The following is a 27,598-nucleotide window of genomic DNA, read 5'->3' as shown; positions in this document are numbered from 1 at the left end:
TTAATCTGAGGAGGATTTCTTTCTCTCTATAAACAGATATCTGCATGAAGAGCAGCAAACAATCTGTTCTACATCAAACATTTACACTGAGACACACATCTGCTTGATGCTGTGTCACTAAAGACAATCAGCGTTTAGATTTCCTGACTTCCCTGAATGCAGCATCAGAAATGATGGATCCCACCTCCATTCAACAAACAAACATTGTAGACGTTGTTTTCTTCTCCTCTTGAGGACAGACCTGACAAAGCTTTTTACTTTCAGCTACAACTAACCTGTAATTACAGATTCTGATTCAGAAACATGTTGAATCTGGATCTCAGGGTCTGGGTTTTAGTTTGAGAAGGGTTCTGGTCTCTGTCTGTAGTCTGAGTAGTATCCACCAATCAGGTGTCAGCAGGAAAAACAGACTGTATGGAGAGCAACAGCAGGTGTTCTAGAATTCTGACATCACAGACAGAATTCTGGAATTCTGTCTGTGATGTCAGAATTCTGAGAACAAATGGAACATTCTGTGAAGAAGGTCAGAGCTAAAGAAACATCAGTGTCTCTAATCCTCTTTCATAGACCTCCATTCAACAAACAAACATTGTAGACGTAGTTTTCTTCTCCTCTTGAGGACAGACCTGACAAAGCTTTTTACTTTCAGCTACAACTAACCTGTAATTACAGATTCTGATTCAGAAACATGTTGAATCTGGATCTCAGGGTCTGGGTTTTAGTTTGAGAAGGGTTCTGGTCTCTGTCTGTAGTCTGAGTAGTATCCACCAATCAGGTGTCAGCAGGAAAAACAGACTGTATGGAGAGCAACAGCAGGTGTTCTAGAATTCTGACATCACAGACAGAATTCTGGAATTCTGTCTGTGATGTCAGAATTCTGAGAACAAATGGAACATTCTGTGAAGAAGGTCAGAGCTAAAAAATCCTCCTAAAAAAAAAATCCTAATCCTCTTTCATAGACCTCCATTCAACAAACAAACATTGTAGACGTAGTTTTCTTCTCCTCTTGAGGACAGACCTGACAAAGCTTGACTTTTGACTTTTGACTAATCTGCATCATGATGTTGTTATTTCAGCAAACTGAAGACCCGTTAATTACAAGAACATCACAAGAACATCAGTTCCTGTTTCAGGTTCATACCCCTGAAGGAAGCCAGAGTGAAGCCTCTGTGGAACTGTTTACAGTGAAACTGAGACTCACCACAAACAGATGAAGAGTACAGACGGAGGGTCATGTGACAGGAGTTGACTTTCCATCTCTCACGGTGCCTGTAATGTTTAATGTGTGTTAGGTTTTCAGATGAATGTACTTAGTGGTTCATGTGTTTGTTTGAGGGACCATACATGTTTTTATTCACATTAAGTTTACAGATAAGGTCTCATTGTTGTGTGACGTCAGAGAAGCTGCTGATTCAGATATTTAAATGCTGTTATATTCTCATATCAGACATGTTATAGATTTAGCACCCTGCTCATGTTGTTAGAGTAGGAGGAGAAGAAAAGCACACAGGACTGTATCCTCATGTGGACCTGGTCTCTGCAGATCCAAAGTCGACATCCAAACAAACAATCAGCTTTGCAAACATGCTCTCTGAGCTTCTGTGGTGCGTTTGAGTGCAGGTTTATAGAATCTGGCAAAAGTTCATTTCAGTCTCCTTCCTTATGAAAACTGTTTGCAGAGACAGATCTTTGAGCCCTGTCTTTGTTCCTCATGACTTCTGTGTAAGTATCCGTGTCTTGCGACTTCCTCCTGAAGAGAGAAGCTTTCCAAGAGCTCGGTTTGGAGTCAATAGACCTGAGTCAGCAGCAGAGATGGTTGCCAGACGACCTCTGTGATTTAAAGGTCAGTGTCCTTACTCAAATGTTTAGAAAGGTGTGCGTGATCAGCCAGACAGTACACACTCTTTCCGCTCTCCTGGATGTCGACTGATCTGCTGCCATCATGAACCTGAAGATCTTATTCTTCTGCCTCCTCTTCGCTGTGCTTCTCCTCCCAGCTGAAGTATGTATTCTGTATTAAAAGACTACGCTGATGTTTTTGTTCTTTGTAGAAATGTTGCAAAAGTTTGAAGATGCATTTTGTAGAGAATAAAATGCAAGTCCATGTTTGTGATCAAGAAGACGTGTTTTCTGCATTTCTCCTTTGTTGAATGTTGAACTCTCTCGCTTGTTTCTGCACGTTATCACTTTAACTTCGACTCTGCGGTCAAACTGTCTCTCAGCTGAAACCTAAAAAGCACAAGAAACATCACCGCCATCGTGACGAGCATCAAGACCACGACCATCATGGAATCAGGCATAAACACGGGAAGAAGAGAGCCAATTTTAAGAGCATCATCGAAGGTTGGCACATCTTTGTATTTCATGCAGAATCAAGTTCAACATGTTGTGTTTTTAATCCTTAAAGTGTTTCTCTGCAAAGGTGGAAATATCTCCTTGCTAAAACTGAAATGTGTGCAGGTGTTATCATGCTAAGAGAGTCGTGTGTGCCCTCTATTTGAATCTGTTTGGCCTTGGTTTTCTTTGATGCCTGTGTAGATTTATAAACCTACTTTCTGTTTCATTGTTTTGCAAAATGCTAACTAAGACTCGACTCTTGAAATCTAAAAACAGAGTGATGTTTTTCAGACTTCTTCTTCGTGATCGTTGATGGAGCTAACGCCGATGATGAGGATGATGACGATCAAAGTGAATGGCTTTATGATCTTCAGGAGCCAGAAGGTAGGAGAGCTAACGCTGAGGTGTCATGACAGATGTTGTATGTTCAGGTACCCTGAACTCTAAAAATGTTCTTCCTCTCCTTGCTTTTCTTCTCTCAGGTCTGTGCAATCCAAACCCGTGCAAGAATAACGGCGAGTGTGAGCAGAAAGGAAGGAGGAGATTCAAATGTGACTGCCCGAAACCTTTCAAGGGGAAGAGATGCGGGCGAGGTTTGAACAGACTCCTCTCTGAGTGCTGTGCTGGCTTTACAGAATACACACAAACTAAAGTGCAGCTCACTGAATCTGATCGTCTGTGTTATCCTCAGGTCCAAAAATCTGTAGGCGAGGGATGTGTGGGCGAGGAGAGTGTGTGCTGACCTCGACCCGTCCGTTCTATGAGTGTAAATGCAAGCCGCCCTTCCAGCCTCCAAACTGCAGGACCTGTAAGGATGTTTTATTTTCTCTTGACCAGACAGATTCATTCTCTTTGGCAGGAAGTGTTCACCGTATACTGTTTCCCTCCAAAGTTTCACTCTGCGACCCGAACCCATGTATGAACGGAGGGACATGCACCAGGGACGGGAACGACTTTGACTGCCAGTGTCCGCCGGGGTACAAAGGACAGTTCTGCCATGTTGGTAAATTCAACCTCCGACCTTTTCAGTTTCCTTCTTCTCCTCCATCGCAGCGTTCATCACTGTAACACGTCAAAACAGGAGGCCTACCTAAAAGAGTCAGTGCAATGATCACAATCCTGCCCGTGCAATTTATTTATTTATTTTTTAATTGAACCTTTATTTAACCAGGTAGGTCATTAAGAATTCTTATTTACAGTGACGACCTGGCAAACGGCACAGTCTTTTGAGGGGTAAAGGGTCAGGGATAACAGTAATGAAACAAACACACAGAGGGGTAAAAACATACAAGACAAGTTAAAGATGACAGGACAGAACAGAGCAAACAACGAACAGCGTCAGCAGGAGTCCAGGATTAAAAGGATTAAAAGCAGGTGCAGGTGTGTTTAAGAGTGTCCATGAGAGAGTTCCTGAAGGCTGATTTTGAGATGTAGTGGACCAGTAAATTGTTCATCTTTCTGGTGCAAGATACTTTCTAATAATCCAGTAAACATTATCCAAACTGCATAATGCATTATCTATAATACAATGTTCTTATTTAACTTTGCAATATACACACTCCTCAGTGTGATATACATTATCTACTGTGAAATTAACATGGCCTAACAACGAACATACATCGTCCAGCATGCAGTATAAACAATTCACTATGCGACATACATTATCTACTGTGCAGGATACATTATCCAACATACAATATAAATGGTTAATTAACATTGTCCTCTGTGCAATATTGATTACCTTCCATTTTCATTATTTTATTACACAATTTATATTACTCACTATGCAACATACATTATCCAACCTGCAACACACATTATGAACCATGCTTTTTACATTATTTACAGCAGTATATACATTATCGACTGTGCAATATGTGCAATATGTATAATCCAACCTTCTATTTTAATTATTTTTAAATAATTTACATTATCACGCATGCATAAAACATGATCCATATTGTGATAAGCATTATCCTCAGTGTAATAATGCACAATATTGACTTGTGACTTTGACCTTGTGATACATGAGCCTCAGAAAAATTAATATTTATTATTTACAGATCAAGTCATTATTTGCAGTGCATTTTCACATTATCCACCGTGTGGTGTATGTCATCCAACATGCATTAGGAATGATGTACTATGCCATTTACATGATCTCATGATGAAATATACATTAATATACATTATGTGCTGTTATATACAACATAAAATATTTTATTCACAATATTTGCTTCCTAATATACATTATCCTACATGTGAATTATATTATCTCCCTGTCATGAAGATGATCTTTGTGTAATATACATTATGCACTTTGCAACAAACAGTAACTGTTGTACACTTTACATATCACCAGGGGATTATAGTCCCATACATACACTGAGTAAATGCATTGAACAAATCAATGACTGGACGAGACAGAACTTTCTTCAGTTAAACAAAGAAAAAACTGAAGTGATTGTTTTTGGAGCCAAGGAAGAAAGGTTAAAGGTTACTGCTCAGCTCCAATCTGCAATGATGAAATGTTCAAACCAAGCCAGAGACCTTGGTGTAGTCATAGACTCAGACCTTAATTTCAGCAGCCACATTAAGACAATTACAAAGTCAGCCTACTATCACCTTAAGAATATATCAAGGATTAAAGGACTTATGTCTCAGCAGGATGCAGAAAAACTCATCCATGCATTTATCTTTAGCAGACTAGACTACTGTAACGGGGTCTTTACAGGACTCCCTAAAAAGTCCATCAGACGGCTGCAGCTCATACAGAATGCTGCTGCTCGAGTCCTAACAAGGACCAAAAAAGTAGACCACATTACTCCAGTTCTTAGATCTCTACACTGGCTTCCTGTCTGTCAGAGAATAGACTTTAAAATCCTGCTGATGGTTTATAAAGCACTGAATGGTTTAGGCCCAAAATACATTGCTGATCTGCTACTACTTTATGAACCACCTCGACCTCTGAGGTCATCAGGTACTGGTCTGCTTTCAGTTCCTAGAGTCAGAACGAAACATGGTGAAGCAGCGTTTAGTCATTATGCTCCACATATCTGGAACACACTCCCTGAAAGCTGTAGGTCCGCTCCAACCCTCACCTCTTTTAAATCAAAGATTAAGACTTTTTTATTTACCACTGCCTTCCTATCTTAGATTATTTTAACCCACTTTAAATTATAATTTTAATGTAATTTTTAATATATTTCTAATTTTCCTTTTCTTTTCTGTTTTATTATATTTGTCATTTTAATTGTGTTCTTTTATGCCTGTCTGAATGTCTCCAATGCTTTTAATGTTTTAATGTAAAGCACATTGAGTTGCCCTCGTGTATGAAATGCGCAATACAAATAAAGCTGCCTTGCCTTGCCTTGCCTTACATTATTATAAGTCATTTTTTACAGGGCATTATACATTATCTTGCATGAAACATTACATTACTGAGTAATATGCACTATCTACTGAGCATCATAATTTATCTTATGTGCAATATCCATTATTTTACTGTTAAATAAATTGATTCTGTTTGATATATATACGTTATATACATTATCCACCATGCGTTACACATTACCTCCTGATGTCTGAGTGTCAGGCACTTAAGGTGAAGCTTCAGTGATTTGGATGTTCAGTGTGTTTAGACCATAAAGTGTTTTTATCCTTTATATTCCCACTATTAACAATTCAAGGTTCCTTAAACGTTCTCCATAAAACAAACCCTGACATGTTTTAGCACAAAGGCTGAATCAGGGAGTGAAAAAAGGACTAGCCTTGAACATGAAGGAAATTCATATTCAAAGGGGGCGCCTTGGAGGTTTTCTTCTCCTGATTATAAATCCATCATCATGACTGATTGTTTACGTCTCAGGCCCTGAGGACTGCTTCCTAGACGACGGAGAGTCGTACCGAGGGAATGTGAGTGAGACCGATGACGGAGACGAATGTCTTTACTGGAACTCTCACTTCATCCTGGATAGTGGAGTCGACCCGTTCGACTCCTTCGAGGACAAAGACGGACTCGGCCCTCACAACTTCTGCAGGTATGAAGAGCAAAAACAGGTGCATCCCAATAACACAAAGCATTGACAACACGCTGCTCAGAGAGACGTTTTCTCTGCCACAGAAACCCGGACGGAGAGAAGATGCCCTGGTGCTTCTTCAGGAGAGGACGCAACCTGCTGTGGGACTACTGTGATATCGAGGAGTGTCCTGACCCGACAGGTGAGCTTAAAGCTGCAGACATCAGAGGGAAACTGAGTGTTCCCCCAGAGGGATGAAGAAGTAGAATAAAGTACCCCTCTGTTTGTTTTCAGATGTAGCACCAACTGATGACGACCCTCCACCCCCTGCCCCCACGGTTCCAAAGCCCCAACCAGAGCCGACCCTCAAACCAACAGCACCCAAACCACCGACCCAGGCTCCCACCCAGGCTCCAACCCAGGCCCCCACCGAGGCTCCCACCGTGGCTCCCACCGAGGCTCCCACCGAGGCTCCCACCATTCCTTTCGCCCCCGACACCACCATACCAACACCGCAGCAGTTCGCCACCTGTGGTAAACCTGAGCCCAAGAAGTCCATCACCAAGATCTTTGGGGGTCTGAAGGTGGCTCCAGGTGGTATTCCCTGGCAGGTGTCTGTGCAAGCAAGGCCAAAGAGCACCAACCAGCTGTTCAGGCACACCTGTGGAGGAGTTCTTATTGAGAGCTGCTGGGTGCTGACAGCCGGTCACTGCATGTAAGTTCAGTTTAGAGAGAGATGGTAATGCAAATCAGAATCCCAACAGGGTGAGCAGGTGAATACAAAAGGTCAAAGTGCAGGTGATAAAAGCTGTAGCAGTGATGTATGAAGTATTTGATCAGACTTGGGTTTGAGCTTGGACCATGATGACAACCAATCCTGCAAAAAGCGTTGGATGTAGCCACTCTGGCGCTTCTTGCCTGCATGTGTGGAGTCCTCATGTTGGTTTCCGGCAGCCAGAAGTGACCATATTTGGACAGGATGGTGGAGCACTATTTGTCAAAGCCAAAAGTTCATGCCCTTGGCTGATTCATAAGCTGGCTACTGATCATACTTCCCACAGACTGAGACTCTATTTGTGGAGGCAGATGATCAGAGTTTTGTGTTTTTATCAAACTGAAAAAGTCCTAAGAGTTTGTAGAATGACCCAACGGGGACTGACTCGCTCCTGGTGCCAGCCTCAAGTAGACTCCTGGGAAGATGCAGTTTTTGCTGCTTCTGGATTTCTGAGACAGGAGGCTGCTGAAAGCTGAGCCAAAGGTTAGCTTAGCATCAGTGAGCTGCCAGAGACCTGGGGGGGCTGCAGCCTAAAGTAACACCAGTAGACTAGTCTGGTACTTTGATTTTTGTGGATGCTCAAAAATACACTCCACCTCGGTATCATTCATGCATCTTCACATTTTGAATCCAGATTCTCTGAGCATTTATTGAGCGCTGTTTGTGTTTGAGCAGAGAGCTGAGGAAGGACCTGCAGGTGGTGATGGGGACTCTTTCTCTGGACACGATTGAACCAACAGAACAAATCGCGAGCGTCGAGGAGGCGATCGTCCACGAGAATTACAGAGAGACGCCGAGCGCTGTTTACAACGATATCGGTGATTTACTCTCCATTATGTGAAAATAAAGTCGAATTATAATGTGTTTAAAAATAACAGAACTGAAGTCCTCTTTGATTCTGTTGTGACTTCATTTCATGTTTCTCTTCTAAAGCTTTGTTGCGGCTGAGCGGTGCTAACGGAGTTTGTGCGAATGAGACTCAGTTTGTGAAGGCGGCGTGTCTGCCCGACGGCCCGCTGCCCGATGGGATAGAGTGTACCATCTCTGGATGGGGGGCCACTGAGACATGTAAGGACCCTTTTTACAAAGTCAGTCAAAATTGAAGCCATTATTATTGTTTCACATGTTTTGGTTGGTGAAGTTTTTTACTTATTCGTGCATCACACATGACGTCACACAGCAGTGGCGCCATCTTTAGGACCGACCTGGAACCGAACGCCAGTACATGCTACCCCCTAATCTATGAATGATGCAGTATTAGGGCCACCAAAAGGGATTTCAAGATTAAAGTCGTAAATTTAAGACAATGCATTTCTAAACTTATGAGTAAAAAAAATCAAATGTTTAATAATTTTAGTCTAAAGTTAGCCGGTATTTTATTTTGAAGGGGAAGATTAGAAGAGCAGCTTCTGCACTGAGATAAGGATTGTGAAGCATCATGTGAAGTGAAACTTTACAGGTTTCAGACACAAGTGCATGCCCACGGTTCATTTAGGCGTGAATAAGAATCCAAGCCTAGCCTTTTTTCACCAGAGCCGGCCGTCAATTTCATAGAGTAGTATCGACCAATCAGGTGTCAGCAGGATTTGGCGTCTGCAGGAAAAACTGTATGCATGGAGAACAACAGCAGGTGTTCTAGAAGTCTGAGATCAAAGAATTCTAGAATACAGATGGCGGCAGCAACAATAGAGTCCCATGAATAGCTTGTTGTGATGTTTAATTCTATCTTGCAGCTAATTACGGTTCCAACCACCTCCTGGAGGCCAACGTGATGCTGATCAACCAGGAGAAGTGCTCTGACGGCGCAGTTTACGGCAAAGCTATGGATAACTCCATGTTCTGTGCCGGTTACATGCAGGGTGGAGTGGACTCCTGCCAGGTGAGGACATCTGCACGTTAGGCACGCTTCATTCAAAGTATCTCTGTGTGTGTGTGTGTGTGTTTGCAGTGTGATCAGCTGCTCTGTGTGTTTCAGGGCGACTCTGGAGGACCTCTCACCTGCAATGACAACAACGCTCATGTTGCTTATGGGCTGGTGAGCTGGGGAGACCAGTGTGGGAAGAAGAACAAGCCTGGGGTGTACACGAAGGTCGTCAACTACCTGGACTGGATCAGGTCAAAGACTCAGGCGTCGCCTGCATAACAAAGCTTTAATGCTCACAACATGTCGGTGTGTGCAAAGATGTAATGAAAACCTCCTGAAAGCAAACACAACATTTGAATAAAATGTGTTGTAATGATTGAATATGCAGTTTCAGCTCAGGTGAGTCTGTCTGTACCTGTCACACATCGCTAACATGTAAATCTGAATGTCAAACATTTCCTACCCCTGAATCTTGATTCTGTTTCAAGCTACAGGCTTTCAAAACCTTTATTAAAAACCGTTGTGCTGGCCCAGTCTGCTCGTCTTTAAAGCTTAGGGAAGGGTAGTTAAGATACAATCATTTAACTACTGCCTGCAGGAACAGGATCTCACACCAGTGATGGAAACCTCTGAACAACCCAAAGCTGTGGCAATATTTGCACCATGCTAAAACTTATTATATATGATATTTTGGAGCTTCTTTATTCCTTTATTGAGAGGGCAGAGACAGAGATGATGACAAGAGAGTCGGGGATGACATGCCCAAACCCTGGGCCGCCTCTTTGAGGGCTTCAGCCTGCAGCATGTGATATAAACACTGACTTAAACCTGCTTCGATCCAGTCTTTGAGTCTGTCTTTATGCAGCTCTGTCCTCAAATGTCCTGAAGGAGGCTCATGTCTTTGCTAAACCTCCATCTTTGATAGCAGCAGTGTCACAAGCTGTTTCCGCTGCATGAACCTTCCTCAGGGACTATTCTGACTTTTGAAAAAATAAGCATTATTGTTATTTTTTCAGATTTTACAAACAAATATTAAGTTGAAAAGTTTGATATCAGTGCTAAACATGGACAGAGTCTCAGATTATGAGGTAGTGGTGTATTGGAGTAATCCCAGAATGATTGTTCACAAAGTCACATGGGATTCACCAATCTGTGACATCACAGATTGGTGAATCTCGTTAAAGGAGATTTAAATTTTAAAAAGAGAAACATGAGTTTGTAGCAGGGATACAGTGAGGAGGCTCCCAGCACTCAGGAAGCTTCTTAAAGAAACAGTAGCTGAAATAAGCTTCTTAAAGAGACAGCGTGTTTGAGCCTTAAAGCATGTATAGCTGCTCAGAGCTATCAGAGGGACGAGATGAAGACTGAAGTTGAGCGGAGACTGGTGACTTTCTTTTACCCCCCAATAGTTCCTTCTCCAGGGATGATCTTTTTGATAACTTAAGGGACTTTGGGGCAGGCCTTGCAGAGCTTAATGAAAGAAATGTCATATCTTTTTCAAACGTCAGAACACTAGTTAGCTCATTTTTACAGGTCCTTATACCTCGCTAGAAACACAGACAGTGATGCAGGAACCCTCTGAAACTGAAGCTCCCTGGTAGCTTTGTTGGACATGTGTCTTCAGTGCTGAAATGCACATAAATATATGAATATTATACATTTTTTATTTGTTGCCTGTGGTCTTAAATTTTACAAATACAGCTTAAACTGAAACAAACAAGCACAAAAAAATGACTTAAATGAAGAGTATCCTGTGTGACATTGATTTGTGTCTGGTGCCTCCTCAGAGGATGAGCATGGAGAAGGAGTTAGCTCTCTTCAGACGGTATGTGCAGAGGATAATCGGACTTTAGAGATAATGGAGCGTCTTCAGTCTCTTCTGCTCTTTTGAATCGCAGAGTCTCTGCTCGTCTTATTTGACCTTACTGAGCATTTTATCAGCTGCAGGGCAGAAACTCTGCAGAGCTGCTGACATGAGAGAGTGAAGCACGCATGTCCTCTGTGATCTGCTGAGCTGAGGGGACAGACTTTTACTCACGGTTCATTTAGTCCCTGAAATAAATCCAGAGCTGCTGAGAGGAGATCCACTTTACTACAGAACTAGAGGGATGAAACTGATATCACTTATTTGAATGAAGAGTACCTGCAGACTCTGAAGAGGTGTTTTGGAAACACAAGCAGCATTTATGTGTTTGTGGTGAGTCTCAGTTTCACTGTAAACAGTTCCACAGAGGCTTCACTCTGGCTTCCTTCAGTGTTATGAACCTGAAACAGGAACTGATGTTCTTGTGATGTTCTTGTAATTAACGGGTCTTAAGTTTGCTGAAATAACAACATCATGATGCAGATTAGTCAAAAGTCAAAAGTCAAGCTTTGTCAGGTCTGTCCTCAAGAGGAGAAGAAAACTACGTCTACAATGTTTGTTTGTTGAATGGAGGTCTATGAAAGAGGATTAGAGACACTGATGTTTTTTTTTTAGCTCTGACCTTCTTCACGGAATGTTCCATTTGTTCTCAGAATTCTGAGAACACCTGCAGTTTCTCTCCATTCAGACACCAAAATCTGCTGACACCTGATTGGTTGATACCACTCAGACTAACAACAGAAAGAGAACCCTTCTCAGACTGAAATCCAGACCCTGAGATGCAGATTGCCAATGATGTTCATTTAGGTTTGACCTCTTTCACGGAATGTTCCATTTGTTCTCAGAATTCTGACATCACAGACAGAATTCTGGAATTCTGTCTGTGATGTCAGAATTCTAGAACACCTGCTGTTGCTCTCCATACAGACTGTTTCTCCTGCTGACACCTGATTGGTGGATACTACTCAGACTACAGACAGAGACCAGAACCCTTCTCAGACTATAAAACCCAGACCCTGAGATCCAGATCCAACATGTTTCTGAATCAGAATCTGTAATTACAGGTTAGTTGTAGCTGAAAGTAAAAAGCTTTGTCAGGTCTGTCCTCAAGAGGAGAAGAAAAATATGATGCTGCGTTCCAGGAAGTCAGGAAATCTAAACGCTGATGGTCTTTAGTGACACAGCATCAAGCAGATTTGTGTCTCAGTGTAAATGTTTGATCTAGAACAGATTGTTAGCTGCTCTTCATGCAGATGTCGGTTTATAGAGAGAAAGAAATCCTCCTCAGATTAATGACCATGGGAGCCGTCATTACGCTGGATTGTGTTCCTCCTGCTTTTGCTCTCCATACAGACTGTTTTTCCTGCTGACACCAAAAACACTGAACACTTCTTGAGCTAAAACCCTGACCTCCAAGAAGAGGTTCTGCACTTTTCACCTAATGACAGTTAAGCCTTGGCCTTGCTCTTAAATACAGAGGAGGGTAAACCCTTTGTCCACAGTGAGACTTGGTTTGATGATCAGTCAGAGGGTCATAATGCATGCAAAAAGTAGAATATACTGTATACCAAAGCTTTTGTTGTCGTGTGCGTCCACATGTGTGTCTCTCAGGGGTCTTTAATGCAAAATAAGGTGAGCGGCTGCCTGTTCAGTCCTTTCCCATCGATGCAGGGGTTAAACATGGGGAACAGAGGATCTGAACACTGCACACAGAAGGAGTGAAGCAGGCTCATAGAATCAGCATCATAGAACGACAGCTCCCCCTTCTGGAGGTTTGCGAGGATGCCCAGCTTCCTGACTCTCCTCCCCACTGACAGCTGCTTCTCCTGGGTGTCGTGACACGCCAGGTACTGTCCGTCTCCATGGTAGATGCACCAGGATGTGTTATTCAAATTCAAGCTGGAGCTGCTCTGATTTGAGTTATCTTTCTTATCCTCGGGTCCCGAGGTCACACCGATCAGCCAGTACGGTTTCTCCTGGACGATGACCTCCCAGTAATGCCGGCCTGTGGTGAAGCTCTCCTGAGCGAGGACGCTGTACTGGGAGTCATACGGCCCAGAGCTCAGAGCTTCACCCACAGGCTGCCTCCTCCAGAACACCTGCCTCCTGTCACTGGATATCTCCAGTTTGGGATGAGCTGTGCTGCAGTCCAGAGAAGGAGAACTTAGATCTGCAAATACAAAACCCACATAAAGTACACAAATACACAACCCACATTCAGTAAACAAATACACAACCCACATTCAGTAAACAAATACACAACCCACATTCAGTAAACAAACACAAAACCCACACTCAGTACACAGAGGAGGAGATAGTGAGGGGTTTATTTGGACTGAGGATCGTTGGGTTCTTTACTCACAGGACCACGTTCGAGGAAAGTGTTGGGACAGAGCCACAGAGAGGTCGTCCACCAGCTTCTCTACAGTTCTCATCTTCTCAGGGTCACACAGGGCTTGGTCTACTTCCTGGATTGGTGTTAAATCCAAAGGGTCACTGCATTTAAAAAAAAACATGATTAGAGGGAAAAAATCTAAACAAGTAAAAAGAATTAAGAAAATATACAGAGACGAAAAACTCACCAAAGATTCTTTGCTGTGATTTGCTGAAAGACAAAATAAGTCATAAACTAAGTTTTGCAGTTCAGAAAAACATCTTTGTATTATTATTATTATTATTATTATGATTATTATTATTATTATTATTATTATTATTATTATTATGATTATTATTATTATTATTATTATTATTATAATAATTATTATTGTTATTATTATTATTATTATTATTATTATTATTATATTTATTTATTTATTTATTTATTTTTAATCATTATTTTTAATCATTATTATTTTATTTTTATTTTTATTATTAATAATAATAATAATAATAATAATAATAATAATAAAGGGTATATAATAATAATAATAATAATAATAATAATAATAATAATAATAATAATGATAATGATAATAATAATAATAATAATAATAATAATAATATATGTTTAACTTTACTGAAACATTTAAACAATGAATGAAAGTGCCCTCTTTGTTGTGTACAGGTAACAGGAGGGCCATGGGGAGCTTCATTTTCAGCTTTTACAACTTCAACTGTCTCTGGAAATTTGAGCCGAGGCACCGAAGAGAAACTGTAACACGATCCCAGCATCACACAGGTAAAACTTCAGGAGCCAATAACCCACCTGTAGGAATCTGAGGTCGTTGGTTTCCTGCAGGAGTGATTTGCTGGAGGCTCTGAGGCGATCGATCTCTTTAATCTGAGCCTCCATCGTTCCCCTCTGAGCCTCCAGCCACTCCGTCATGTGAGTCTCCTCTGCGTCTAAGATCTGCATCATCAGACGCTCGTCTCCGTCCAGGACCACACGGATCCGGCTGTATTTGTCCGAGACTCTCTCTCTGAAATCTGCAGCAGACTTCTAGGAAACAAAACGAAAATGTTCAATCACCCCTCTAGAACACTACGCTCCCAGCATGCAGGCCTGCTCATCGTACCTAAAGTCTCTAAAAGTAGTATGGGAGGTAGAGCCTTCAGTTATCAGGCCCCTCTCCTTTGGAATCATCGACCAGTCAGGGTCCAGGAGGCAGACACCCTCTCTACTTTTAAGAGTAGGCTTCAAACTTTCATTTTTGATAAAGCTTATATTTAGAGCTGGATCAGGCTTGGACCAGGTCTAAGTTATACTGCTATAGGCTTAGACTGGCACACTGGGATCCTGTCTTTCCCTCTCTCTCCTCTCTCTGCCTGTCTCTTCCTTTAACTCTTCCTGTCCCATTAAAGTTACTAACCATAGACCTTTCTGGAGTCCCTGAGCTCCCTTGTCTCATAGGTTCCTCTGGATCTCTGCTGACGTGGACGTGCCAGACTCCAGCTGCTACAACTACTACTATCTGTCTCCCCACTATCATCTCTCTCTCTCTCTCTTCATCTCCCTCTATCCCTCTCTCCAACACGGTAGGTCTCAGCAGATGTGTGTCTAACATGAGTCTGGTCCTGCTGGAGGTTTCTGCCTGTTAAAGGAAGTTTGTCCTTGCCACTGTAACTTGCTAAATGCTGCAAAGTGCTCTGCTCATGGTGGATTAAGATGAGATCAGACTGAGTCCTGTCTGTAAGATGGGACTGGATCTGATCCTGGTCTTGATGTTGGGTCTTTGTTAATAATAGAACATAGAGTACGGTCTAGACCTGCTCTGTTTGGAAAGAGTCTGAGGAGAACATGTGTTAAAGATTGGTTGATTGACTGTACCACTGTTTCTGTGTACAGGGACTCCAGGTCTTTGATGGCATGCTCTGCTTCACCTCTCCTCTTCAGCAGCTGGGTCATGTTGCTCTCTAACATGCTCTAAACACAGAGAAGAAACAATCCTACAGGAGATGAACACTCTGACGGAGGAATGAGATCATTATTCACAAGAAAGGAGGGATATTCACCTTGAAGTCTGCACAGGCCTCATGCAGCTGTAGAGCTTTGTGGCTCTTGTGCGTGCCGACCAGCACGCACAGACAGCACACGGGGACCCTCTCCTCTGTGCAGAAGAGCTTGAGCTCGTCTCTGTGCTCCCTGCACTTCAGAGACAGAGGGTCCCCCGTCACCTCCACCACCGTGTGCTCCCTCAGAGCAGACCTCTGCTGGTGCTGCAGGGCGTGGGCCTGACACAGGGAGGCGTCACAGGTGAGACAGGTCCTGATGGCCACAGACGGGCTCTCTATGCAGTGGTCACAGTGGATGGTCGAGGAGGATTTGAGGAGCAGTGTGGTCTTTGCTGTGAAGTCCTTCACTTTGGTCTGCAGGCTGGAGTTCACCTGCAGAGTGAGCTCAGAGGAGAGGAGGATCTGACACTCTGGACAGAAGAGAGGCCCCTCACTCTGCCCGTCGGTCTCCCACACAGCCTGGATGCAGCTGAGACAGAAGTCATGTCCACACGGCAGCGTCACGGGGTCGGTGAAGAAGTCCTGGCAGACGGGACACTTTAAAGATTCCTCCACAGTCCCCATGGCTCTGCTCACACCTGCTCCAGCGGCTCGGTGTGTTCTGCGCTCCTGGACTCCAGCTCATGAATGTTTCACAGACCGCTCAGGAGCCCGAGGGTCAGATTACTAAAGAGGAGCTGACGTCTTCCTGCGGTGTTTCAGGCCATTGACTCTCAGGAGAACACACACGATGAGTGGAACATTTCCAACACATGGGAATAAATGATTAAGATGAACACCTGAATGCAGAAACATTAAAGATTCAAACAACAGATAAATAAATATCTATACACACTTTATATACTGAAACCACATAAAGTAACCTGTTTCATAGCTTTTATTATAAAACATTTAAACCGGCATCTGTTATTTTTTGTTTCAAACGTATACATTATGTATATTCCTTTATTTTATTTATATGTTTTTATATTTGTCTACATTTTAATTCAACTTTAATGTTTATGTTACCTCTATCGGGCCTTTTGTCCTTATTTACACTGCAAAAATTAGAATTTCTGCTTTAGATTGTGCAGAAATTAATTATTATTATTATTATTATTTTGTCCTTTTTTTTTACTATTACTATTATTACTCTTAATTTCATTACCTTTGTTATATTTATTTACCTGTTTACTTATTTTAAGCACCTTTATATATACAGTACATTAATAACATCTGTACCATTAGGTGTGCATGCATGTATCCACATATGTATATATTTGTTCTCCTTTTTATTTTATATATATTTTAATTATTATTATTATGAGGACTATCATTATCGTTATATATATATATTTTTTTAATTTAGGTTCAAATATATTTTTTTATACCTTTGTTTAAAACACTGAAACAAAAGTCTAAGTAGATGAGTTTGTCATTCACAGTTTCCAGTAAAATCAGAATCACAGAAGTCAGTCCATGTGGTGTTTGTACGTAACAAAGCTACGTAGTGGTGCGTTCAGGTCCACCTCGGAGGATTTGTTTCTCTGTAGTTAAACAGTCGCAGTGCAATGTACTTACATAGTTAAAAATATAATAACAATAATAATAGTAATTATAAAATAAAATAGAATTAAATAAGAATAGAATTAAATAAAATAGAATAGGATAAAATAAAATATGGCAAATATTACAGATATATACACACTATCTACACTTCTATCTGATGTAAGTTATTGTACAGATAAAATTGCACAAAGTTAGTAAAAAAAACATAAAGTATGAGAATAAAGGAACAACGTGATGTTCAGCACTAAATTAGGACAATCTTCGTGGATAGTTACATAGGGTTACTACCTCAAACTAAATCATGATTGACTAAAGGGGAACAGATTAATTAAAATTCTATATTCTTTATTCTTTATTCAGAATCCCATTAGCTGCCACTAACGCAGCAGCTACTCTTCCTGGGGTCCACATAAAACAAACATAACATACAAAATATACATAAAATACAAAACTAAAAATGCTACAAATATTACAAATACAAACTGTGAATGCTATATAGAAATAAAATACAAAAAACAGAAAAATGCTACAAACATGAAATACAAAAACAGAAACATGCTACAAATGTAAGATACAACAACTGAAAACTGAAAATGTGTAACTGAAATAGCATTTATTTTACGCCAAGATCCTCATATTTCCGACTTTTCTTGCAGCACGTGAATGCATGGTAAGTGTCCGCCAATACAAAGCCCTGGTTGGTTCTACGTACGTAAACACCCATCTAAAACACACACACGTCATCATGTTTCTTACGTAAACGTCCTTCCTGAATATCAGCCTTTACGTACGGCGCTGTCCACTCAACGTGGGCTGTGTGGATGTGGCAGCTGAACACAGCAGCCCGGCGGACTCCGTGTCTCCTCAGCGCCCTCTGAAGTGAAGCTGTGCCGGTTACCTTGATCTTCACGTCCTCAGGTAGAAGTTTATCCACTACAGAGTCTTTATTCAGGAGGAAAGAGCCTCTAAAGCAGGTTATAAGCTAGCCGACTGTAGCTAATGTTAGCTTAGCTACAGGTAGGGTTGACAGCTGTGAGGTTTAGCTTCAATCTGTTAGCTTCACTCAATAACATTCAGACTGTAGGGCTGCACATGTGTTGGATTACTTGTATGAAAAGCATAAATATACATGTTATTAGCTTCATGCTAAGCTAACCAATGTGCTTACAACATAGTGTTTACTGTGTCAGTGTGTCAAGTTCATGCACCAAACAAAGCTGACTAACACATGAGGGAGGATGATGCAAGGCTTCCCTCTGACACTCAGTAGAGTCATGATCACACTGTTTAATAATATTAGATATTCTTTGTAAGTAAAGGTTAGTTAGACAGTCATACAGCCTGTCAGTCATATCCTACACACCTCTTACATCAGAGGAAGTTATTGCACAATGAGTGTGACCTGGTTTGTGTTCTCCTCCACAGGTGTGTGTGTGTGCAGGTGTCAGGACCATGTTCACCCGGCTGGCCCTCTGCCCCCGCCTGCCATGCAGGAACAGGCTGTCATATGTGTGTCCAGTCTCCAGCAGAGCGGTCTCCCAGGCCAAATGTGCGTATCCATCATCTTTCACAGGACTAAACAGGAACTCGTAATAATGTTTACACCTGCAGCCCTGTTTTTCTCTGCTGAGACACTAAAATCAGACGTGACCATTATAGTGCACCTTTATTCCAACATCAGCAAGTGTAACATCTAAAGACAGCAATTAATTCACAATGCTGCAGCAAGATTTTTTAACACAAAGGAAGAGAAGCAATCATAAAACACTTTGCAGCCCTCACCTGTGAGTTTGAGTGTTGAATGCTTGTTTTTAAAGCTTTGAACAGCCAGGCTGTGACTGTGAGCTGCTTACTCTCCATGAGCCTGATCTGTGGTGGCCCTGAAGGTCAATGCACAAACATTTTATAATATGCAAAAACAAGTCACTGCAGGCTAAAAATGTTAAATTAAAAACAAAACAGAAAATCCCCAAAAATCAGTGAAACCAGAAAACATTTCACAAAATTAAATAAAAAATCAACAAAATGCAAAAGTATTTTATGATATGCAAAAACAAGTCACTGCGTGTTAAAAAATATTAAATGCAAAGCAAAAACATTCCAGAAAAAATATATATTTAAATACGTGAAACCTTAAAACATACAGAAAATGCAAAAAAATATTTCCCCAAATTAAAGAAAAATTCACAAAATGCAAAAATATTTTATGAAACAGAAACAATATTGCAAAAAGTGATTATTTCATGAAACAGATTTTTTTTTTTTAACAAAATCTTTACAAAAAATTGCGTTTCATAAATTATTTTCAGGTTCCTTGAAATATTTTTGTGCATTTTTTGCATTGCATGAAATATGACCGAGCAATTGCAGTTCAGGCTCCACACCTGTTGGACTCCTACCTGAGGATGTTACACAGTCAAATCTCCGAGTCCTCTCTTAAATCTCTTCTTTAGACTAAACTCTGTCATCTGGCTTTTTCAGTCCCTCCAGGAAGTTGCGATTTCGCGATCGCAACTATCAACGCAAATTCAACCAATCAGCGTGATTTTTTCGCGGCCTTGCAATTTTTTACAATCACCGCAACTTTCCCGCAAATTTGACCAATTACCTCAATCTCAGCCCCTGTACGTCATCGGTTCTGACATCAATTTGACTTCCTTGGAACATAAACGTAAGTTCTCACTTGATCGGCACTTTTCAACAGTAAAACACGCACAGAGAACGGGTGAAGAGAGGGGACAGCAGGCAGGACAAGTGACCATGACAACGTTGTTTTTTATAGATTGAGGGGCTCAGTGTTAGCTTGGTCTCTACCTGCAGAAGGTGTGCTTTATGAACCAGCTCTCCTCACCTCCATGCATCTGTCTCATCTTCATTGATGATTTTTACCCCCCGGTGTGCGTTAGTGACAAAGACACACCCGGGGGGACGTCTGTTTACTATTTGATGTTTGACGTTGTTGCCGTGGTTACCGTAAAAAGCTCTTCATCTACAGCTTGATTTATTCCAGTTTGGTGAAACATCAGACACATTCAGTAAGTTTTGATCAACTCCTGGTCATCAAAGATGCAGATTCATTTCAGAGTGCCGTGAACTGACTGTGCATCAGTCGCTGCGAGGTGCATTCAGGGACCGTCGTAAATGTGCAATACAGTCCTTTCATGGCATTTTTCTGTGAATCAAGAGAATCAAAATACAGTCAGTGGCCACATCAAGAATGCTTCCTAAAAACATCTGTAATTTAGCGTATTTACTTGCCCCTGAGATGTTATTGGGGGACAAAAGCAAAAAAAAAAATCGCAACTTTCACCGCAATTTTTTCAAAAAGCTGTCGCAAATTCAGTTTTTTTGGGCAACAATCACAAAAAAATCCTGCGAAATCCTGGAGGGACTGCTTTTTGTTGTCCTTTGCCACCGCTCTCTATTTTTTAAAATTTGTATTAATTTTGTAGCTTGAAGTAGATATTTTTATCATTATTTTTTAAGTTATTTTATTTCCCTGATCTTTAGATATCTAACTTTACCAATTCTATCCATGTATTTCTAACATTTATAATGTTTATAATCTTTCAGATTTTCATGTTTTAGTTTCAATGTTTGCTTATAATTTCTCTCTGTTTGTCCCTTGAGTTTTTGAGCTCCATGTGTGATTAAAAAGTGTCACTGAAGTAAAGATAAGTTGTGTATTCTTTGATAAATACTGATGCTGTCTTTATATTTGTGTTGCAGTCCCACGGCCTCATGGGAAGTCTTTTGCTCACCGCAGTGAGTTAAAACAGGCCAAACGCATCGTGGTGAAGCTCGGGAGCGCTGTGGTGACGCGAGGAGATGAGTGCGGGCTGGCGCTGGGACGCCTGGCCTCCATCGTGGAGCAGGTAACACAGTGTTTGTATTACTGATGAAGACGAGATGATGATTAAAACTTTATAATGAGTTGAAATGAGAATGAAGGAGGCTGTCAATGATATTAATCTTGCACATGTTTTGTGTGTGCCGTCAGGTGGCCGTGCTGCAGAATCAGGGCAGGGAGATGATGATCGTGACGAGCGGAGCCGTGGCGTTTGGGAAGCAGAGGCTGAGACACGAGATCCTGCTGTCTCAGAGCGTCCGGCAGGCTCTGCACTCGGGACAGAACCAGCTCAAAGAGATGGTGAAAGATTCACTTTGATGCTCTAAAGTTGAATCCACTCAAACGTCAGATTAAAGATGAAACCCTTGTTACTTCATTAACTCGAGTTAAATCTCTGCTTTGCAGTCGGTGCCAGTTTTAGAGGCGAGGGCGTGTGCGGCTGCAGGACAGAGTGGACTGATGGCTTTATATGAAGCCATGTTCACCCAGTACAGCACCTGCACTGCTCAGGTATGACCTCCACTGTTCTCACACAGAGAAGAAGAGACTCTGTGTGAATCAAAGAATGAGTCATGAACACTTTTCTCTCTTAGAGGGAGCATCATCAAAGTTAGGTTGTTTCTAATGGACACACTGAGATCTTTAATATTTACAGGATGTGCAAACGTTGAACGAAGAAGCTCTTTCTTCACAGATGCTTTAAAAATGTAACATAAAACACTCTAAAGCGACGTCTAAGGTGTGTTTTATTTTATTTTTAGTCTGATTTCGATGTTGTGTAACGTTCTCCATCTCGTCTGTAGATTCTGGTCACAAACTTGGACTTCCACGACGAGCAGAAGCGCCGTAACCTGAACAGCACGCTGCACGAGCTGCTGAGGATGAACATCGTCCCCATCATCAACACCAACGACGCCGTGGTCCCGCCGCCCGTTCCCAACAGTGACCTGCAGGGGGTCAATGTGAGTGCTGAGTGCAGTGCATGCTGGGAAGGCTAAATGTGGCCAGAACTGTTCATCTCGTGCAGCATGATTTAAGATCGTGACGTTATGAAATGTGTGTTTGTGTTTCAGGTGATCAGCATCAAAGATAACGACAGCTTGGCTGCTCGGCTGGCCGTGGAAATGAAAGCAGATCTCCTCATCGCTCTGTCTGACGTGGAAGGTAAGAAACAAACTGAAGGAGCTGATTATGTCGTCAGAACCTCTTCGTCTGCTTTGGTTCTGTTATGGATGTAAGAATCTTCCCCTTAGGTTTATATGACAGCCCTCCAGGAACAGACGACGCTAAGCTCATCGACATCTTTTACCCCGGAGACCAGCAGTCCATCACGTACGGCACAAAGTCCAGAGTCGGCATCGGAGGCATGGAAGCAAAGGTCAGTCTGAGTATCTAATCCCAGAGTTTGAACATCACCGAGTCCGTGTGACGATGAGTTAAACTCCATGGTGTGATCTCCTTCAGGTGAAAGCAGCGCTGTGGGCTCTGCAGGGCGGCACGTCCGTCATCATCGCTAACGGCACCCATCCTAAAGTCACGGGACACGTCATCACCGACATCGTGGAGGGGAAGAAAGTCGGCACCTTCTTCTCTGAAGTGAAGCCTGCAGGTACACACTGCTCACACCTGATATGAGCATCATACACACCTGTTGTGTTTGTGTGTCTTTATGTTTGTGTGTGTTTGACTCCATCAGGTCCCACGGTGGAGCAGCAGACGGAGATGGCTCGACATGCAGGACGGACTCTGGCCTCTTTGGATCCTGAGCAGGTGAGTTTGCTGATCCCTCTGTGCATGAAAAGATTTGAAAGAGAGGCTGCATCTCTTGTCGAGTATCAGCCAGGAGTGAGGTTTATATTTGCAGCAGGATGCATGAGATTGACAGGGTTGTTGTGTGTTTTGTTTCTGCAGAGAGGAGAGATCATCTGCTGTCTCTCTGAGCTGCTCACTGAGAAGAAAGACGAGATCCTGAATGCCAACAGGAGAGACATGGAGGCCGCTGCAGCGTCAGGTACAGACGATCGAAAAGAAGGACACTTTAGGAAACTGTAACACGAGGGAGTCTTGAATCCTCAGCTTCTGTTGGCTTTTATCTTTGCTCTGCTGTGCATCAGCTTTGTTGGTTAAAAACAAATGAAACCTGAGTAATAAGTAACATTAGTCCTGGTCTTACGTGCACGAATGCACCTTTCTTTTGAAGAAGTTTAGCAGGAGTTGCTCTGCGCCTCTTTGATGTTTGTCTTTACTCCTCTGCACAAAATGCATTTTCCAAAACAGCTCCAACATGCAGCTTCAGTGTTCACGTCTTTGTTTCCTCTCAGGACGTTTCTCCCAGCCGATGATAAACCGCCTCAGTCTGTCCACCGCCAAGCTCAACAGCCTCGCCATCGGCCTGCGTCAGCTCGCCGCGTCCTCCAGGGACAGCGTGGGTCGTGTTCTGAGGAGGACCAGGGTGGCCAACAACCTGGAGCTGGAACAGATCACCGTTCCAATCGGAGTCCTGCTGGTCATCTTTGAGTCCCGCCCTGATTGTCTCCCTCAGGTCGGTCTCATCACACTGGAGACAGAACTTCAGAGTGTTGTCGCTCCTTTTGTTTCTCCTTGTGATGCTTCAGTTATTGACATCTTCTCCCTCCTTTAATGCTCAGCTAGGCAGCAGAACTTAATTTAGATTAATTAGTGAAACAGAAGGAAATAATATGACAACTTAAAATACTTGGAACACAAAGAGAAGGCTTGATTTTCTATGATTTGACAGATTTATTCTGCTGCAGGATCAGAGCGTTGTCTCAGGATGAATCTCTTTTATCTGCTGCTCTGGAGTTTTTATTTATATCTGTGTGATTAAAAATGAAAGCCACATTAATGTGTTTCTGTTCCTGTGTTTCAGGTGTCAGCTCTAGCTATAGCCAGCGGGAACGCTCTGCTGCTGAAAGGAGGAAAAGAAGCTGCAAACACCAACAAGATCCTGCATCAGCTGACTCAGGAGGCTCTGTCCATGCACGGAGTCGCAGACGCCATCCAGCTGGTAAAACTGCAGACAGGACTTTAACACAGGAGAGGGGAATGTCACATTATTACACTGTTACATATTTTTAAACTGATTTGATATGAAAACTGACTTTTAAAGGTCTTCAAATTGTGTTTTATGTCTTTTTAAATTGTTTTAATATTTTTAGTATTTTATAATTTTCAGAACAAAACAAAATGCAAGGCTCACAGACAAAGAGATTTACTGTCACCTCCTCCCAAAAATACAGAGAGGAAAATGAAAAAATAAATAATATGATACTAATAATAATGTCAATAATAATATTTATTATTATCATTATTTTAATTGCATTAATTTAATTTGATTAATTATTATTTTATAATTATATGTTTTACTTATTTATTTGAATATTGTCAATTCCATTATGACTTTATACTATTTATTTTCTTGTATTTTTATTCTCTTTATTTTCATAAAATGTAAAAAAAAAAAAACTGAGCACAAATGAATTTATTTGACTGTTAGAAATAAAAAAAATTATAAATATAATAATAAATAAAATAAGGATTTTATCTGAATTTATAATAATGTCACTTCCATCAATTAAAAATTACAAATATAAAAAACAGCATTAAAGCTGGGGTTGGTAGTCATGGAAAACTAGCATGAATTTGAATGTAGCATTTCCTCATGACTCCGTTTAACCCCTCCCCTCCTCCCTCGGAGCTCCTCCAAAATGACGCCCCCGCTCACATGCACGAGCGCCGCTGATTCTCGACCATATGATCGTGACTCATTTTAAAACCGGTCCTCACCAAAACATTCTCATAGTGAAAGTTAAAAACACAAACAAACATGGCTGCTGTTAGTACTCACAACTGTCATGCTAGCATTATCCAGTTGTACTGGTGACACGATATCAGGAGAAAAGTTATAACACATATATAACACTGTAACAGCTCTACTGTTTGTTAAACGTGTTCAGTGTAGATGTTCTTTATTCCTACAGTGTTGACAGTCAGTGAAGGCATCAGGAGAGGTGTAGAGTGTGTGAGTGGGAGAGAGGAGAGACAAGAGGAGAAGTTCTTCATTCATTCAAACATTGATTGTTGCTTTGTTGGTTGTCGTGGTAACGGCCGACAGTGACCGGTTAGTAAAACTCAACGTGTTCACGAATCAGCTCGTCATCACTACAGCGTCCGGACAGACGCTACAGTACATCTACATTTCCTGTAGGACTTACTGAATGTCATTAGTTCTTTTGCTTGTCAGAGCCCCCGTGGTGAGAGCTTTTTAGACTCTGATCCGGACTACAGTCCTGAGCAAAGCACCTCATCGGGTCAGAGGGGACAGGCCCGAGGACGAGCGAGAGGGGCAGTCAGTAGAGTCAGGGGAAGCAGAGGCAGGGGACGGGGACGGAGAGTGCACGCTGGGGAAATGTACGTGCAGGAGGCGGGCAGAACAGCAGGACGGGATTTGAATGGTTTAAAATTTTGGCACCTAAAAAACGGTGATTGGTTGGTGTTTTCCCAGGTTTACTCCGGCTGTAGATAGCAGCTTTTCTTCACTCTTTTTTAGGAACACATCATGTAATGATTACCATCAGGACATAAAGATCATTTTAACCAGTATAACAAAAAGTGGATCTAAATCTGATTACCAACCCCAGCTTTAAAGATGACAATAATAATAATAATAATAATAATAATGAGGATTATAACAGACCTTGTGTTTAATGTCTTTTTCTTTATTTTTTTTACTGATATTTTTATTTCTTACAGTCATAGTAAATCATTTGTGCTCAGTTTTTTTTTTTTATATTTTATGCAAATAAAGGAAATAAAGACACAAAAAGTAATATAAATTACAATGAAATTAGAATTCACAGTTTGAAAATAAATAAGTGAAAAATCTAATAATAATAGCAACAATAAGAATATTAAATAAAGGAGATAAGAGCAAAAAAAATGTGTAGTCTAACTTCACAGTGAAAATTAAAGAGAAAACAAACAACAACAACAATAAAATACAAAACAGAAGAAAAATTAGAGAACAGAAACAACTACATAAACCCCCCCCACCCTAACTCTTGGTTTTATGTCTTTTGAGAAGTTTTATTTGCTGCCTTTGTTAGTCACTTTGTATCCTGCATGTTTTAAAAACTGCTCTATAAATGAAGATATTTAATTATTGATTTAATGATAATTACAGTGAATCTTTACCTCGTAGGTGAGCACCCGTGAAGAAGTCGAGGACCTCTGCCGGCTGGATAAGCTGATCGACCTGATCATCCCTCGGGGCTCGTCTCAGCTCGTCAAAGACATCCAGAGAGCGGCGAAGGGGATTCCTGTTCTGGGCCACAGCGAGGGCGTTTGCCACGTCTACATCGACCAGGACGCCGGCATCGACAAAGCCATCGACGTTGGTATGTGTGAGCTTACCTTGAAGACGTGTCTGCAGTGGTTTGAAGTGAAACTCACACACACGACATCTTGTGTTTGATTCCAGTCAGAGACTCCAAGTGTGACTACCCTGCAGCCTGCAACGCCATGGAGACGCTCCTCATCCACAGAGATCTCCTGAGAACTCCCATCTTTGACCAGATCATCGACATGCTGAGAACGGAACAAGTAAGAGAACACACCTCCAGTCTTTTAAAGGATTTACAGACAACAAAGTACTGACCTGTTCTGTTCCCTCAGGTGAAGATCCACGCAGGCCCCCGGTTTGCATCCTATCTCACCTTCAGCCCCAACGAGGTGAAGTCTCTGAGGACAGAGTACGGGGACCTGGAGTGCTGCATCGAGGTGGTGGACAGCATGCAGGAAGCCGTGGACCACATCCATAAATACGGCAGCTCTCACACGGACGTCATCATCACTGAGAACGAGGAGACAGCTGAGCAGTTCCTGCAGCAGGTGGACAGCGCCTGCGTCTTCTGGAACTCCAGCACTCGCTTTGCAGACGGATACCGCTTCGGACTCGGTATGTACCCTATCAGACATGCCTGTTTTTTTAAAATCAGGGATATGCATTCTCTAGATTTACCTGAAGTTCTAGAGTTTTGTTGAAAAGTTGAGTTGATTTCTGTTGTTTTGCAGGAGCTGAGGTCGGAATCAGCACGGCACGGATACACGCCAGAGGTCCCGTGGGTCTGGAGGGGCTCCTGACGACCAAATGGGTCCTTCGAGGAGAGGGACACACTGTGGCCGACTTCTCTGAGCAGGGGAGCATGAAGTACCTCCATGAGAACATCCCCGTGCCTCAGGGGAGCTTCAGTTAGATCCTGACCCTCAGAGATCTTCATCCCCTCTATGAATCCACGGTGTTGATGCAGGAAATGTGCATGCAGGACAGAACAGAGGCTGCTCTACCGGACCAGCAGGTGTCCGGTTTGGTGAACTTGTTGTTACAAACCTGTGGAGGAGAAATGTGTCATGGTGAAAAGAGAAACAGTTTGATTCTTCTTCTTATGTGTGTGTGAGTGTGACATGTACAAACAGCGCTTACCTCTGTACGTCAGAAACAGAAATCCTTGGCTCGTCTGGTTTTCTAACTTATTTTTCTACACATGAAAGTCTCCTCCTCCTCCTCTGTGGATTTTTAATGTTCTGTAAGAGTTGGATCTTGGTTCAGTTACTGTTGCTTTGTTTCCTCTTTGCACACATGATAAACAAATATACTGTACAGTTCTTTACCAACGACTCGTGCTCTTTTCTGCCTCAAAGTTCATACTAAAATATCTGCATCATAACTCCCTGGAGAACATTTGATTCATTAGTCTCAGTAACTGATCAAATACCACCCCATACCATCAGGGACGCTGGCTTTGAACTGTGAGCTGATAACAAGCCGGGTGATCCCTCTCCTCTTTAGAGAGGAGGACACAGCGTCCAT

General features: G+C 41.9%; 3 protein-coding genes across 4 annotated transcripts; 2 read left to right on the top strand and 1 right to left on the bottom strand.

Annotated features, from left to right (window-relative positions):
* Window positions 1-1,132: 1,132 nt before the first annotated feature.
* Window positions 1,133-9,376, top strand: LOC117811704 (hyaluronan-binding protein 2-like). Of its 2 annotated transcripts, XM_034682133.1 has the most exons (14): window positions 1,133-1,283; window positions 1,448-2,002; window positions 2,223-2,343; window positions 2,629-2,721; window positions 2,820-2,930; window positions 3,029-3,145; window positions 3,230-3,340; window positions 6,206-6,377; window positions 6,461-6,558; window positions 6,651-7,071; window positions 7,807-7,949; window positions 8,065-8,199; window positions 8,865-9,010; window positions 9,107-9,376. In XM_034682133.1, the coding sequence occupies exons 2-14, from the start codon at window positions 1,943-1,945 to the stop codon at window positions 9,272-9,274; spliced, it is 1,896 nt and encodes a 631-aa protein (XP_034538024.1). In that variant the 5' UTR covers window positions 1,133-1,283; window positions 1,448-1,942; the 3' UTR covers window positions 9,275-9,376. The 2 variants fall into 2 exon arrangements, with proteins under 2 accessions (XP_034538024.1, XP_034538023.1); XM_034682132.1 differs by having other exon boundaries at window positions 1,133-2,002.
* Window positions 9,377-12,379: 3,003 nt separating this feature from the next.
* LOC117811808 (E3 ubiquitin-protein ligase TRIM11-like) lies at window positions 12,380-15,875 on the bottom strand. The gene is made up of 6 exons (XM_034682283.1): window positions 15,312-15,875; window positions 15,127-15,222; window positions 14,065-14,298; window positions 13,442-13,464; window positions 13,222-13,355; window positions 12,380-13,029 (listed from the first exon to the last, which is right to left on the bottom strand). Exons 1-6 carry the CDS (start codon window positions 15,873-15,875, stop codon window positions 12,467-12,469), a joined length of 1,614 nt encoding a protein of 537 aa, XP_034538174.1. The 3' UTR covers window positions 12,380-12,466.
* Window positions 15,876-17,622: 1,747 nt separating this feature from the next.
* LOC117811539 (delta-1-pyrroline-5-carboxylate synthase-like) lies at window positions 17,623-27,402 on the top strand. Its single transcript, XM_034681873.1, has 17 exons — window positions 17,623-17,779; window positions 18,285-18,408; window positions 20,589-20,734; window positions 20,860-21,009; window positions 21,115-21,219; window positions 21,513-21,671; window positions 21,783-21,873; window positions 21,963-22,087; window positions 22,174-22,318; window positions 22,406-22,479; window positions 22,621-22,720; window positions 23,031-23,251; window positions 23,600-23,737; window positions 25,931-26,126; window positions 26,210-26,331; window positions 26,404-26,686; window positions 26,803-27,402. Exons 2-17 carry the CDS (start codon window positions 18,312-18,314, stop codon window positions 26,982-26,984), a joined length of 2,334 nt encoding a protein of 777 aa, XP_034537764.1. The 5' UTR covers window positions 17,623-17,779; window positions 18,285-18,311; the 3' UTR covers window positions 26,985-27,402.
* Window positions 27,403-27,598: the final 196 nt, after the last annotated feature.

This window comes from Notolabrus celidotus, chromosome 4 (assembly GCF_009762535.1).
Source record: "Notolabrus celidotus isolate fNotCel1 chromosome 4, fNotCel1.pri, whole genome shotgun sequence".
Classification (NCBI taxonomy): Eukaryota; Metazoa; Chordata; class Actinopteri; order Labriformes; family Labridae; genus Notolabrus; species Notolabrus celidotus.
Note: the sequence above shows the minus strand (reverse complement) of the source record. Positions and strands in the feature narration are given on the sequence as shown.